The following is a 15,104-nucleotide window of genomic DNA, read 5'->3' as shown; positions in this document are numbered from 1 at the left end:
TCTATATTATTCTTTAAGAATTTTGTACTATGTATTTTTCTAATAAGAAAATTTCTTACAGAGTATCTGACAAGTTGGTCTAATACCATGTCTTTAGAAATGACCCAAAAAAAATAGATCCCTCAGTGAAAGGGCACAGTGTGTTTTGTTGTTGAATAAACGGCATGACGTTTTAAGTAGGAAAACTTGGAATTCTATTCCCTACCACATTACCCGAGTCCCAAGCCCTTCTTCTTCTTCTTCTTCTTGGCCTATTTTCCCTACAATCCGAAACCTTTCTTCTCAAGCTGTTGCAATGATTCCTCTGGGCTTCTACTTCAGTTTATGGGAAGAAGAACATCTTCAACTTGCTACCCCCCAAAGTGGAAGACCGACTCCTATATATGCCGGAATGTTGGAACCCGGAAAACATTTGGTTATGTGGATAGTGGGTGGTCCATGATGGTCTTTCCATCATGCTTGAGCTTCAGATTGAGATCAATCGCAAATAAAGTAAGCTGCTTTCTCTAAATCGCTTGCTGTTCAAGTACTTCAATTTTAAGAGGCACCCATTTGGGGTTTAGACCTCACACAGATACTAATACCTGCTTGATAAAATGCCTCAAAGAAGCAACACAGTATTCTAAAGCCTTCTTTCAATCCCAAAATTCCTTTATGATTATCAGTTGGTGTTAATAGTAAGAGCCCAGTTTCGGGTTCTTAGTTTCTTAGTTTGTTCTGTGTGTACTGGAAACTTGCCCATTTCCCTGCTTTGTTTCCTAGTTTGCTAATTAAGAGCCTTTGTTATGTACATTTCGATTGGGAATAAAAGACAGAATCTTTCCTCTCTTGACTACGGTACTAATTCGGGTGATAGGATTTTGCCAAATACCATAATTAAGCAACTTGTTTATGATTGTAGGAGCTGACATTAGAATGAATGATGAGTAATCGACGACTATCAGTCACCATTAACACTCTATCTTCATGTGTATTGTTGCAAAATGTCGTCCCTAGTATAAGCCGTTACAGATTTATATAGCAGCTTTCTTATATTCTACATTAAATGTATCAGCAAAAGCAGCTTGATCTTAGATAACTCCCTGAGACTGAAATAGATGTATGCTTGTAACAGCTATAGTCATAACGCCCCATGTTCATCCCCAGTGGTATTTGTTAAAAATTACACTAGTGTAGATTGTTTTCCGTATGAATTCCTTAGCATTCGATAATATAATTTTTTGTTACTGGATGTGACTTTTCTTTGTCCTTGATGTATATTGAACCTATTATGCTGTATACTGCTCTCTATGAGTTTATTCCTTATCACAGTATATTCATCACCCCATGGTACAAGTTGAAATTATGTTCAATTTTCTTGTAGTCCTGTTCTTTTTATGTGTATTCTGGTCATCTGATTGAAGTCTTTATGCAATGCAGGAGACAAATATGTCATCTTTCCTTCAGATGACGATGATGATGATGATTCTCACGTTGATGACAATATATGGTACGGTAAATTGTCTCCTAGTACCCTGCAGCTTCAAGTCTTTTGCCGGATCAACAGGATTGGATTATGAATCATCAGTTATCAGAAACAGAGGAGTGAATCGGTTGCTTACCTAACTACAGGTTTGTGATCAATCTATTTTTATTAAGTACTTGAATCGGTTCTAATCTTTGGATAATTTTGCTTTTTAGTTAAGCTATAAAGCATTCACATCCAATCCTATGATAATAGATATTACCAGTTTGTAGTTTGTTTTCCTCTTAAAGCTTGTCTGCACAGTGCACACATACTTTGCTATGTCATTGTTCTTATGCATGCCTTGTGAATGAAATGTTAAATTGTGTACGAACGCACCGCTGCATGACTTTTTTTCCTTATGTTTTGGAGTTGTTTGTTTTCCTTTAATTGAAATTTGGTTAATTATTGTTGGATTCTAGAGGATTATATTGGCCCTGCTTATCTTATGCATATTTCTCTTCCTTGTGGGCTTGATGCTAACTTACTATGTTGTGTATACTAGTCCTAGATTAATGTAGCATACATAAGCCTGCGAGAGTCGTATTTGATTTCTAGAATCTGAGTGAAGAAATAACAGCTAGGCTGATTAGCAGATAGTACAAGATCTCCTTAGGAATGTTGTTTCAACAATACATTTAAGTGGCATACGAGCTCTATGTATGCACTCCAAATCTCTACTATCCAATACAATTCCCTCCATAACTTGAACAATGAGCCACACCTCAATTTAAAAAAAAAAAAAAAGTTTAAAAAAGAAGAATTGTAGATGTCTAGATAGCTTCAAATTAGAGGGTACTTGAAGTTACACTATTTCATCCATGCTTAAGCACTCTAAATTAGCCAATCTAGCCTTAGCCTCTGTGTGCCCTTAAATTTATACTGGCTTCAATCTTACAGCTTACAAGTCACTGAAGTGGTTTAACAGTTAATTCTTAACTGGATGGTTAACGTAGGTCAGTTAAATTTAAAGAGGAGACATAACTAGAGGGAGAGAGAGAGAGAGGCCCTGAAGGGATCAGATCAAGATTAATGTGTGTTGCTGCTGTATTTATTCATGCAATTATTGGTCTCAGGAACCTACTTTCATAAGTCTGATTGGAGCATTTGCATCACTCATTGTCATTGATTTTTTCTTGCTTGAGCATTACCAGGGTATTAGACTTCCTGTGACTCGACTCTTTTAAGCCATCTTTAGTAGTAAAAATGAGTGACATGGGTATCTGACTTCTTTATTTCTGTGGTCATATGATATTGTTTTCAGTTGCCATTTTTTTAACGCAGATTGGAAAGATTGTAAAATCACTTTCTTCCTTGCAGGGTAAAGTTTTGAAACCAGTGTGAAATATGGATTCTCTGCCAGGTTTCTTTTTGAAGCGGAAACGTGAACATCCCCGTAAGGATGAGAAGTCAGCAGATTAAGAGAATACAACCGCAAAGCCTGGACCCGACATCTTGAAGTCAAACAAACAGAGTACGGGTACAAGCAAGGTTGAGGTAGGTCCAGCGTTTAATGGTGTTGTGGAAGAGTATTTCGATGGCGGGGTTTGAATGAAGGTGAAGGTAGGAGAGACTGAGATGAAGGGTGTTGCATTTTATCCCTTCCCTCTGCCAAATGTTGTTCCCCCTGATATTAAGACGGTGACAAGAAAGGACCTTGCTATACTAGCCGTGCATTCTATTCTTTCTCGCTCAGCACAAAGTAATAGGCAACGTGCTGAGGTGAAAAAGGAAAAACCTGCAGATTCTTAGATGTGCTACGCTTCTCGGTCATTCAATGTGTGTTTGAACTTTTAAAATGTTGTTCAAGACTTGTCCTTTCAGTTTCTCTGGAGAGCTTCTTTTGGGTTCCAGACAATGAACAAGTTGCTAACTTTGGTTCTTGTTTATCTAGCTCCTTTCCAAAATCTTGTTTTGCTTTCTGTGTGGTGTGCAAATCTCAAATGCAGGTTTGACTTTGTTGGGTGTCTGGACAGCCGATGGTAAATTCCATGATCTAGTATGGTTTTCGATACTAAAGCAGGCTTGTTGGAAGCTGAACCCTTTCGACTAATATTGCCCGTGGGATTGTATGAGATTGCAAATCACCTTGAGGGTGATCTTTGATATCGAATTTTCACGAGTTAGAAGAAATTCTCATAATCAACTGCTCTGCTCACTGAACTACAAGAATATGGTTCAGTCTATTAACACAGCTAAACCCACCTTCGTTTCTGACCCAAAAAAAAAAAAAAAAAAAAAAAAAAAAAACCTCCTTTCGTTCCGTAGAAGCAAAATATATGCCACGTGGCACAGGCTCGGGCACCTTCTGGACTGTACCACTATGATTATATATGAGTCTCTGTGAGACACTCATATTCGTCTCTGCGACGACGGCATTTGAATCGTTAGTGGAATCGGCGCTGCGACGACGACGGCGTTTGAGTAGCCAGGTAAATTCTTATGTTGTCTATTGATTGAATGCTTCAATTTTCCGGGTGGCCAATCTTGCTTCTGCCTTTTGCTAGTATAGCACTATATATCGACACAAAGTTGTTTATATTACAATAGCGATTCCCAAATAGGGGGGCCTTTGTATTGTTAAAGATTGATCAGATCATTAGAGAAACCCCTTTGCTCTGTGTTTGGATTGGAATAATGCTGCTGCTTAGATCGGTGATAGGTGCGTGCCTCTGAATTTAGTGGTGACCATCTTTCTTTCATTGTGCCAATAACAAGTTATCTGTTTTTCATCGTGCTTCGCCGTGTTACAAACCACTCTACTTGTATTATTATTCACATGGCTCTTTCATTGTATGAATGATTGCTTTCTACATTTGGAACTGTAATGTTTCATAATTTGTATCCACGAACTCACATTTTTGTGGACCAATTTGTTGATTTGTTTCCTCATTAATTAGTTCCATAAGATGATCAGCGGGCACGATATGAGTTACATGGGCTATGTTCTTTGGTTTTGTTTGCATAAAGCATAACTCAGTTTCTTCTTGTTTACGATGTGCTATATGTATAACTAATCATGTTACCAGTGCTTATTTCTGTTTTTAACTTTTCCACGCCTCTTAGGCAAGGGACTGGATTTGGAAATCAGAATTTAGTTCTTAAAATTAACGTGTTCAGGAGTGACATGTCTAGCCTCCCTTAACATGTGTTTGGTAAAATTGAGGATTGTAAATGCTGTCGAGGTCAACATCTGAAATTTAGTTTTTCTAATACTTTCATTCTTGATAGAGGAGTTACTAATATCTTAATAATTAAAAACACTGAAACTTAAATGTTGGAGTGTAATCATTGGGCAACCAGGCTAGGACCGATTTCATCTCTCTTTTTGGAGTTTCTTGGTGGTGTTAGTGTTCAATAACCTTTGTAATTCTACAACATTCCTCACAGGGGGAGGTTGTATGATGGACATAATCTCTCAATTACAGGAACAAACCAATAAAATTGCTGGTCTTACCTTCAATACCTTTGGAACGTTGCAAAGGGATTCTCCTGCAGTCAAACTCTCTCCAAATTATCGGGAACCACCTGCTAACCCTTCGGACGATGCAGCAAATTTTGCTGAACAACCCAAGCTCATGAGTGCAGCTCTGGTTCAAGCTGCGAAGCAGGTGTGGCATGTTGTTCTGTTTCATAACCTATGTCAAATGATCAGTGTCTTCTAAATGGATGGATCGTGCAATGAGTGTGCCTTTATCATCCAAAGTTTCATATTTTATACTTCTGTCACAGATGATTCATCTGATAAGAAAATGCATCTGTTGTTTTATGATAAAAAAAAATTGAGTACTGGTTGGAATTGTGTGCATTGGTTTTAATGGAAATTTACAATTGTGTTTAATACTTTTGGACTTCTAAGTTCACTCTGACAAATAATGGTTCGGATGTAGTAAGTAAAAGGCATATGCCTGGATTTATCAAGAAGTAAACTTTGTAGAAGTAGGGTAGCATATAATAGCAGCCTCGGAGTTTTTCATGACTACCCAGATGATGCATCTTAAAGTAATTGAGAGCTATTGAGTGAATAATGTAATTTGTAAGCCTTTTTGGGGTCAAATGGTTAACATGGGAACCCTGTCAGATATAATGGAGTCTTTTAACAGTTCATCCTTTCTTTTCATCATGTTATGTACTTTTAACAGTTCATCCCTTCTTGAACCGTTTATCTAACACACCACTACTTGATACCTTACAGTTTGATGCATTAGTTGCAGCACTACCATTAGCCGACGGAGGTGAAGAAGCACAGCTCAAAAGGATTGCAGAACTGCAGGTATGGAGCGCCTAAAAGAATTTCACATTACTTCATTTGACTAATTTATGTCTCTCTGATAGTCAGTTCTTTTTTTTTTTGTTTGGTGAAACTGTTTAGGCTGAAAATGACACTGTTGGCCAAGAACTCCAGAGACAACTGGAAGCAGCAGGTCTATCTTTACCCTCCTTTATGTTAGCTATCAGACTTCTGCTTTCAAGAACTACCTTGCACTTCATATACAAATTGGTCATGAGATGTTTTTTGTTCATGGGACTTGTACTAAATTATCTTAAGAAGCTGCTACACTATCAAAGAAGATAATCACTATGGCTGCTTGTGAGAAACAAATCCATTTGCTATTGTGTGATAACTAAAAGTCTAAATCGTATTTTGTTGTGTTGCCAGAGGAGGAACTAAAGCAGGTCCGCGAGTTGTTCAGCCAAGCTGCAGATAATTGCTTGAATTTGAAGAAACCGGATTAAAAGTAAAGCGACTGATCTTCTCTTCGGAGCTTCCAGATCCTGTGGTTCCAACCAATCTTCTCAAATTTCATGAGGGAAAAACTATACTCTCCGTTCTCTGTCCTCTGTAAATGTTATAAGAATGCTGCCTGTTATCTCTTTTCCTTTCCGGTTCTATTGTGTGACGGCTTCAATATTATACAGATTTTAAGAGTATTTACAAAGTTGATGTGATTAGGTTTGAACTCTCATCCCCTCCATAATGTGACAGATAAATTTGAACTATGCACCCAAGGACACACGAAAGAGGATAATAGGGAAGGCCTTCTAGTACTTATTACACTAAAACCATTCTTCTTTGCTCAAGTCCGAAGCCCTTTTTTCCCAAGCTCTTCCAATGGAGGATGGTGCCAATCACAATCGTTTAGGCTACTACTTTTACACGACACACATACATCTCTCTGTTAACCATCCTACAGAGCATATATTTGTCATTTTAAGTATCAAGTATTCACAATTCAGTTATTTTCAAATTTCATTTTTTAGTCAGTAGCTTTTTTGTGTAGTGGAAATGTAATTAAATCTTTCACTAATCTAGTTTGTTCTTACCATACTGGATCTATGAAACGTCTAGATGCTTGCAAGTATCAACTCAGTCTACTCGAAAGTTCAATACTGCTCACTTTTTAGGTGCTAACTCTCTGGTATATGGCGTTCTCTTGTCTTTATTAATTAATTAATTTATTTTTCCTCAAAAAAAAAAAAAAATCATTAATCAACAAGTTTTATACACTATTGCCTAGTTGTACTCCCTTCAATTTAACATGATTTAAGCCATGTGTGTTTTGAATTGATCTCCTTTATATTACAACATCATTCATTAAGGAGACTACTTTTTGCTAATTGTTCATGTGAATTGAACTCACTGGCTTAGGCGGTACTTGATTTGCCTGATTATAGTTACACACTTGTATACAGTTTTGTCTGAAGAAGGGAATACGATGCTTTCTCACGTTACAGCTATAACGCAAGAAAATTCATATTGTTATATTACTGTGAATTAGTTACAGAGGTCAAACAAAACTAAGTTTCTAGTCTCAGCTATCAGTTCTGGTGTGTTAGTGAATCTGTTATTGTATATGATTCACCTGTTTTCTTTTACTGACAAGAGAATACGGAGCATACCACTATTTCACTTACTGACAAGAGTGAACCTTATCCTACCTGGATTTGGTTTTAAATCTAAATGAGGTTTTTAATCTGCTAGCAACAGACGGAAAAGGTTTCTATTAAAACCTACTTCTCCGACTCTAACAAGGACTCTAAACCTGCTACCACTGTTTCACTTACTGACAAGAGTGAACCTTATCCTACCTGGATTTGGTTTTAAATCCAAATGAGGTTCTAAATCTGCTAGCAACAAAAAGAAAAGGTTTCTATCAAACCTACTTCTACTCTTACTCTGACTTAGGACTCCAAATCCTTGCTGAATGCAGTCAGACACTGCAATTATAAATACAAGGCCTCTTCACAGCATAATCACAAAATCTGAAAATCTCACATCCTACAAGAAGAGAGACAGACGATACAATTATCATGAAGACTGAAGATTTCGACAATGATCAAGCTGGAACACAAATGGTTCAGGCTCAGAATGACTCGACCGAAAAGGCATTCAGAGACACGGAGGTGCCGCCATGGCACAAGCAAATAACTGTGAGGTCTATGGTCACAAGTTTTTTTCTTAGCATCATCTTCAACTTCATCGTGTGCAAGCTCAATCTCACCACTGGTGTAATACCATCTCTAAATGTCGCGGCGGGGCTGCTGGGATTCGCAATCATGAAAGGATACACTGCCTTACTTGACAAGTTAGGTCTGTTGAAGCAGCCTTTCACTCGTCAAGAAAACACAGTGATTCAAACCTGTGTAGTGGCCTCGTCTGGGATAGCCTTTAGCAGCGGCATGGGGAGTTATTTACTAGGGATGAGCCCTCTAGTAGCTGCTCAGGGAGATGCAGGCAACACTCTAATCAACATCAAGAGGCTTGCGATTCCGTGGATGACAGGATATCTCTTCACAGTCAGCTTCGTTGGGCTGTTTTCAATGATACCCTTGAGAAAGATGATGATCATTGATAGAAAACTAACGTACCCAAGTGGAACAGCAACAGCGCACCTCATCAACAGCTTCCACACCCCCAAAGGAGCCAAGAAGGCAGCGAAACAGGTTGCTGTTCTCTTCAAGAGCTGCTGCGGCAGCTTTGCGTGGTCCTTTTTTCAGTGGTTTTTCGCGGCTTCGGATGGCTGTGGGTTTGCTAGCTTTCCAATTTTCGGTCTCAAAGCCTACAAACAGAGGTTTTACTTCGACTTCTCAACCACATATATTGGTTGTGGAATGATCACCTCTTATATGGTGAACGTATCCATGCTCGTTGGAGCTGTGATATCATGGGGAATTATGTGGCCTTTGATTGAACAAAAGAAAGGTATCTGGTATGGTGCTCATCTTTCTGCGAGTAGTCTTCATGGAATCCAAGGTTACAGGGTCTTTATTTCCATAGCAATGATACTTGGTGATGGTCTATACCATGTTATGTACCATGCTGGTTATGCGGTTTTCATTATCATCAAAAGTCGGTTCAGCAATAAACCAGAAGAAAAGAAAGTAGAGTTGTCATCGCCACCAGTTCTACCATTATCCAATATGGACGCTAGATTGCCCTCATCAGAAACTGAACTGAGTGAAAACTACGACGAGCAACGAAGAACTGAGTACTTCTTGAAAGACCAAATTCCGCGCCGGTTTGCTGTCTCTGGCTACGTTGCTCTTGCAGCCATATCTTCCAGTGTCCTTCCATTAGTGTTTCACCAACTTAAATGGTATCATGTTGCGCTAGCTTACTTCATCGCTCCGGTTCTGGCCTTCTGCAATGCCTATGGCTGCGGCCTCACAGATTGGTCCCTCGCTTCCAACTACGGCAAAATCGCAATCCTGATCTTCAGTGCTTGTGTTGGCCCTGAAAAAGGTGGTGTCATTGCTGGCCTCGCTTCTTGTGGTGTAATGATGAGCATTGTCTCAACAGCCTCGGATCTCATGCAAGACTTCAAGACTGGATATCTAACTCTCGCGTCTCCTCGATCCATGTTCGTTAGCCAAGTTTTCGGGACAGCCATGGGGTGTTTCATGTCGCCTTTGATATTCTGGTTCTTCTACAAAGCTTACCGAGTTGGAGATCCAGCGGGCTCGTATCCTGCACCCTATGGCCTAATGTACCGTGGAATAGCACTCCTCGGAGTTGAGGGCTTTGGCTCACTCCCCAAACACTGCGTTGCACTTGCAGTCTCCTTTTTCGCATTTGCCATTGCCATTAACGTAGTAACCGAGCTTTTGAAGCGTTACGAGACCAAGTACAAGATCTACAGATTTGTTCCAAATGCAATGGCCATGGCAGTCCCCTTCTATCTCGGCTCCTACTTCGTGATTGACATGTGCATAGGAAGCTTGATCCTTTTCGGCTGGAAGTTATGGAACAAACAACAGGCTGAGGATTTAGCACCGGCTGTTGCGTCTGGTCTCATTTGTGGCGAGTCTATGTGGGGTGTTCCAGCTGCGATCCTATCTCTTGCCAATGTCAAAGCACCAATATGCATGAAGTTCCTCTCTTACTCAGACAATGATAGAGTCGATTCCTTTTTGTCTTCATCAGGATCTAAGTAGTCTACTAGTGGTTTTTAGTTTTGATTATTTGATTCTTGGCATTGATGTTGTTGCTTTTAATTAGTTTCCATTAATTAGTTTTAGCTTTCTTGAAAAAAAAATTTTAGTTTTAGCTTGTCTACAATTTAAGATGTAACATCTTTTGTATTGATAATGAAACAATTAATTTGTTATTTTTGAATTTATTTTTCTTTGTTATTTCTTTTTTCAATGTGGTTGCATTACTGGGTGGCTGTGTTGTTGGGGTTCTAGTCCAGTGGACCTTTACGGTCTGCATGCAAGCTCTTGGGAGTGTTATATATGGAGTTGCAGTAAGTTTCTTACTAATATGCTATGGTTTGATGCAACTGCTAGTACCATAGAAATACTGAAAGTTTTGATACGATTGGCATGGGAATAAGCATAATGGGGAATATATATAGTCATCCTACAGAGCATATCTTTTCCAACTAAAGTATCAAGTATTCATCATTTCCCGGGATTTTCAACTCTCACTTTTTTGTCAGTAGCTTTTTGTGTTGTGCTTGGAAATGCATGTAACTAAATTTATCACTATTCTAGTTTGTGCTTACTAGTGTTTCAATACTGGATGCTTACTGGTTGATACTCATATTCTTAAATTTAACTTGATTTCTGTGTTCTGCCTGCTGTGTTTTAAATTGATAAAGTGCATACTCCTTTATATTACAAGACCATTCCTAAAGAAGGAGACCACTTTTTCCTTATTGTTCATGAAAATTGAAATCTCTGGTTTAGGATACTTCAGAATCGAGATGCCAAATTATAGTTATACTTGTATGTAGTTATTTCTGGAAAAGAGAATACGATGTTTTCTCAGGTTAAAGGGATAACGCAAGCACAGTCAATTGTTATATTACTCTGAATTAGTTTTAGAGGCCAAACAAAACTAAATTGGTATTCTAAGCTATCAGTATTTATAGTAGCATTAAATATGTTTTCTATATAATTTTCCTGTCTTCTTTATTATAACAGTTATTATTCAAGATTAACTTATGGTAAACAAAATGTATATACAACTGTTTACATGGTATATTAATAGTGAGAGGAGTTGATGAAGCAAAATTTCTGGGACATATATGGATAAAAAAGTTCAAGCGTATGTGGCAAATGGAAGAGGGTTAGTTGCCAGAGTATAATAAGTGAACCTCAATCAATTTTAAGATTCTGATATTATCAGTTTAATCATTATGGTTTGTTGTCTAATGGATCATATGAAGTGACGTCTTTTCCCTAAATTTCACTACAGGAACCAGAGCCCAGAGGTTGTTGATCTTGCTCGATTCTGAAGTCATTAGCAGGAAGCAACAAGCACCTGGTCGTAATGAAGCAGGCACATTCTTCCTTGCTGCAGCTATTACTCGTTCATGCATCTCAATTTCTCTAGTCATTCCTTCCCAAGTGTCCTGTTGGATACAAAAACTCTTGGCCGCTGTTGCAAAATCTGCCAATGCTCTTATGATACCTTGGAAGTCTGTTGAACTTTTTACAATAGTTTTGTTCTCATTATGTTTGCCTCTTGTCATAATTTATATGATCAACACTTCAGGTTTCTGCAGTCTCTTGATGTATGGGTGAGAACCTGCGAGGTTTTGAGGTTAAGACAGGCCCATTTTCTGGGATTCCTACAGATCTCCAACCACAATCGCACTGCTAACCTTAAGCAATGGTTTAAGTCCTGTAGAGGAATCTGCATTTTAAAAACGCATGGGGTCATGGTATGTGGTTCAATTCTGTGTCTGCATTCGCCTGCGTATTATATTGGTAGATTCTCAATTGCTTGAAGGCGTGAATTGATCAGCAATACTGAGAGGTGTAATGCAACTGGGTCGCATAGATAATGTGCCCTGGATAGTATGCGTGTGGTGCATTTTTGTACGTGTACGTATACATTCATAAGAAGTTAAAAACATCCAAGTTGACCTAAATTGGTGTCATATACCAGTTTTATTGTCAAATCTTGCACTGAATTATTTTTACCGTCTCCAGCTTTTCTCCTAGAAATGTTGATAGAATTCAAAGAGTCCAATGAGAAAAGTAGTACTTTAGGTCTACAAGTTCCTTCTCATGTTTCTGTCTGGAAGGCTGATATTTGTTACGAAGGACACTCCTTGGCTCCTTGCATTGAGCCATTCTCTTACAAACTCCCTGCTTTATACTAGCAGATGAGCTGCTGGAGCTTGGAGTAAAATTAAATTCATGTCTGCGGAAGTGCCGCTCTGGTTTTCGGGAAGATAATTGAAGGTATGCAGCTTATCCTTATATGACGCGAAGATATCTGCATAAATACTTTTAGAAACAGAAACTTTGAACATTAACGGGCAACTCTATATATCTGTATAAATACTGAAGCTGTCACACAATAGGACCAGGAAAGGGAAAGAGATAACAGCCAGCATTCTTTTAACATGTACAGAGGACAGGGAACGGAGAATAAAAATGGCGGAAGGACGAAGCATAATCCTATACTATTTCCCTCTCAAGAAATTTAAGAAGATTGGCTGGAACCACAGGATCTGGAATTCCTCCACCCAGTTCCAAAGAGAAGATCAGTTCCCTTATTTTTAATCCGGTTTCTTCAAATTCAAGCAATTATCTGCAGCTTGGCTGAACAATTCGCGGACCTGCTTTAGTTCCTCCTCTGACAACACAATACAATATGATTTAAATTTTAGTTATCAGACTAGCATATAAATTATCTCATAAACAACGATAATGGTTATTTTCTTTGATAGTGTAGCACCTCTCAAAAAAAAAAAGACTTGAATGTTCCAAAACTAAATCTAAAGATAATTTAGTACAAGAAACTATAAGAAGAATCTCATGACCAATTTGTATATGAAGTGCAAGGTAGTTCTCGAAAGCAGAAATCTGATAGCTAACATAAAGGAAGGTAAAGATAGACCTGCTGCTTCCAGTTGTCTCTGGAGTTCTTGGCCAACAGTATCATTTTCAGCCTAAATAGTTTCACCAAAAAAAAAATGTGAGAGAGAGAGCGCACAGTAAAATGAAGTTACGTGAAATCCTTTTGCACTCCATACCTGCAGTTCTGCAATCCTTTTGAGCTGTGCTTCTTCACCTCCATCAGCTAATGGTAGTGCTGCAACTAATGCATCAAACTGTAAGGAATCAAGTGGTGGTGTGTTAGTTAAACCGTAGAAGGAGATACATAATGAATTGATAAATGAGATGATATGGACACATCTAAGCATTCAGGACATAACACGAGGAAAGAAAGAATGAACTGTCACAATGCTCCATTGTATCTGACAGGGTTCCAATGTTAACAATATATTTGACCCAAAAAGGCATTACAAATTACATTATTCACTCAATAGCTCTCAATTATCTTAAGACAAATCTTCTGAGTAGCCACGAAAAACTCCAAGACTGCTAGTTATTTGCTACTCTACGTGTACAAATTTTACTTCTTGATACATCCAGGAGACCAGGACTATGCCTTTTAGTTGCTACACCCAAACTATGATATTGTCAAAGTGAGCTTAGAAGTCCAAAAGTATTAAGCACAATTTTTAATTTCCGCGAAAACCAACGCATACAATTCCAATCAGCATTCAATTTGATTATCATAGATCAACAAGAATACAAGATGCATTTTCTTATAAGATGAATCATCTGTGGTACAAATATAAAATATGTAACTTTGGATGATAAAGATACAGTTCATTGGGGAACAAGCAGGATCCATCTATTTAGAAGACGAATCTGATATTTTAACATAGGTTATGAAACAGAACAAGATGGCACACCTGCTTCGCAGCTTGAACCAGAGCTGCACTCATGAGCTTGGGTTGTTCAGCAAAATTTGCTGCATCCTCTGTAGGGTTAGCAGGTGGTTCTGGATAATTTGGAGAAAGTTTGACAGCAGGAGAATCCCTTTGCAATGTTCCAAAGGTATTGAAGGTAAGAGCAGCAATTTTATTGGTTTGTTCCTGTAATTGAGAGATTATGTCCATCTCGCAACCTCCGCCTGCGAGGAATTTTGTAGAATAACAAAGGTTATTGAACACTAATAGCACAAAGAAACTCCAAAAAGAGAGATGTAATCGGTCCTAGCCTGGTTGCCGAATGACCAACATTTAAGTTTCAGTGTTTTTAATTATTATAGTAACTCCTCATTAAGAATGGAAGTATTAGAGAAACTAAATTTCAGATGTTGACCTCGACAGCATTTACAATCCTCAATTTTACCAGACACATATTAAGGGAGGCTAGACATGTCACTCCTGAACACCTTAATTTTAAGAATTACATTCTGATTTCATAATCCAGTCATTGCCTATGAGCCATAGAAAAGTTAAACAGAAATAAGCACCGGTAACATGATTAGTTATACACATGAAAACTACCATAATCCATATAGCAGCACATCATAAACAAGAAGAAACTGAGTTATGCTTTATGCAAAACCAAAGAACATAGCCCATGTAGAGCTACTCATATTGTGCCCGCTGATCAATCTTATGGAACTAATGAGGAAACTAGATCGACAAAAATGGGAGTTCGTGGATACAAATTATGAGACATTACAGTTCCAAATGTAGAAAGCAATCATTTGTACAATGAAAGAGTTATGTGAATAGTAATACAAGTATGGTAACAGAGGCGAAGCACAATGAAAAACAGATGACTTGTTATTGGCACAATGAAAGAAAGATGGTCACCACTATCACCAATCTAAGCAGCATTATTCCAATCCAAACACAGGGCAAAAAGGGGTTTCTCTAATGATCTGATCATTATTTAACAACACTAACGACGCTAGTATCAGTATGAGAAAAGAATTTGCCTGACTACTCCAACGCCGTCGTCGTCGCAGCCGCCGATACCACTCGCTATGCAAACGCCGTCGTCGCAGAGACGAATGTCAGTGTCTCACAGAGAGACTGTCTATATCATTATGTGTGGTGCAAAGTCTAGAAGGTGCCTAGATGGTGCCTTAGTCTGTGCCACGTGGTGTGTGTGTGTATATACAGGGCCCTCTAGTGAGGGATCCATTTTTTTTGAGTATTTTCTAGGTATAGGGTATTAAACCAACTTTTTGATACATCTCAACCGTTCAATTTTTAGCTCCTAATGTGCAGATGACTTGTGCAAATTTTTAGCCAAATTAATTATTGTTAAG

General features: G+C 38.3%; 3 protein-coding genes across 4 annotated transcripts; 2 read left to right on the top strand and 1 right to left on the bottom strand.

Moving 5' to 3' along the window:
• Positions 1-201: 201 nt before the first annotated feature.
• LOC112201340 (mediator of RNA polymerase II transcription subunit 21) lies at positions 202-6,758 on the top strand. Of its 2 annotated transcripts, XM_024342226.2 has the most exons (7): positions 202-492; positions 1,420-1,611; positions 2,825-3,936; positions 4,933-5,115; positions 5,700-5,777; positions 5,877-5,928; positions 6,165-6,758. In XM_024342226.2, the coding sequence occupies exons 3-7, from the start codon at positions 3,838-3,840 to the stop codon at positions 6,239-6,241; spliced, it is 489 nt and encodes a 162-aa protein (XP_024197994.1). In that variant the 5' UTR covers positions 202-492; positions 1,420-1,611; positions 2,825-3,837; the 3' UTR covers positions 6,242-6,758. The 2 variants fall into 2 exon arrangements, with proteins under 2 accessions (XP_024197994.1, XP_024197995.1); XM_024342227.2 differs by lacking the exons at positions 202-492; positions 1,420-1,611 and having other exon boundaries at positions 3,756-3,936; positions 4,895-5,115.
• A 1,058-nt stretch (positions 6,759-7,816) lies between these two features.
• On the top strand, positions 7,817-9,940 carry LOC112203497 (probable metal-nicotianamine transporter YSL7). The gene has a single exon (XM_024344464.1). It carries the CDS (start codon positions 7,817-7,819, stop codon positions 9,938-9,940), a length of 2,124 nt encoding a protein of 707 aa, XP_024200232.1.
• A 2,314-nt stretch (positions 9,941-12,254) lies between these two features.
• Positions 12,255-14,913, bottom strand: LOC112167423 (mediator of RNA polymerase II transcription subunit 21). The gene is made up of 5 exons (XM_024304440.2): positions 14,769-14,913; positions 13,729-13,949; positions 13,000-13,077; positions 12,864-12,915; positions 12,255-12,599 (listed from the first exon to the last, which is right to left on the bottom strand). The coding sequence occupies exons 2-5, from the start codon at positions 13,933-13,935 to the stop codon at positions 12,523-12,525; spliced, it is 414 nt and encodes a 137-aa protein (XP_024160208.1). The 5' UTR covers positions 13,936-13,949; positions 14,769-14,913; the 3' UTR covers positions 12,255-12,522.
• Positions 14,914-15,104: the final 191 nt, after the last annotated feature.

This window comes from Rosa chinensis, chromosome 5, assembly GCF_002994745.2.
Source record: "Rosa chinensis cultivar Old Blush chromosome 5, RchiOBHm-V2, whole genome shotgun sequence".
NCBI lineage: Eukaryota > Viridiplantae > Streptophyta > Magnoliopsida > Rosales > Rosaceae > Rosa > Rosa chinensis.
Note: the sequence above shows the minus strand (reverse complement) of the source record. Positions and strands in the feature narration are given on the sequence as shown.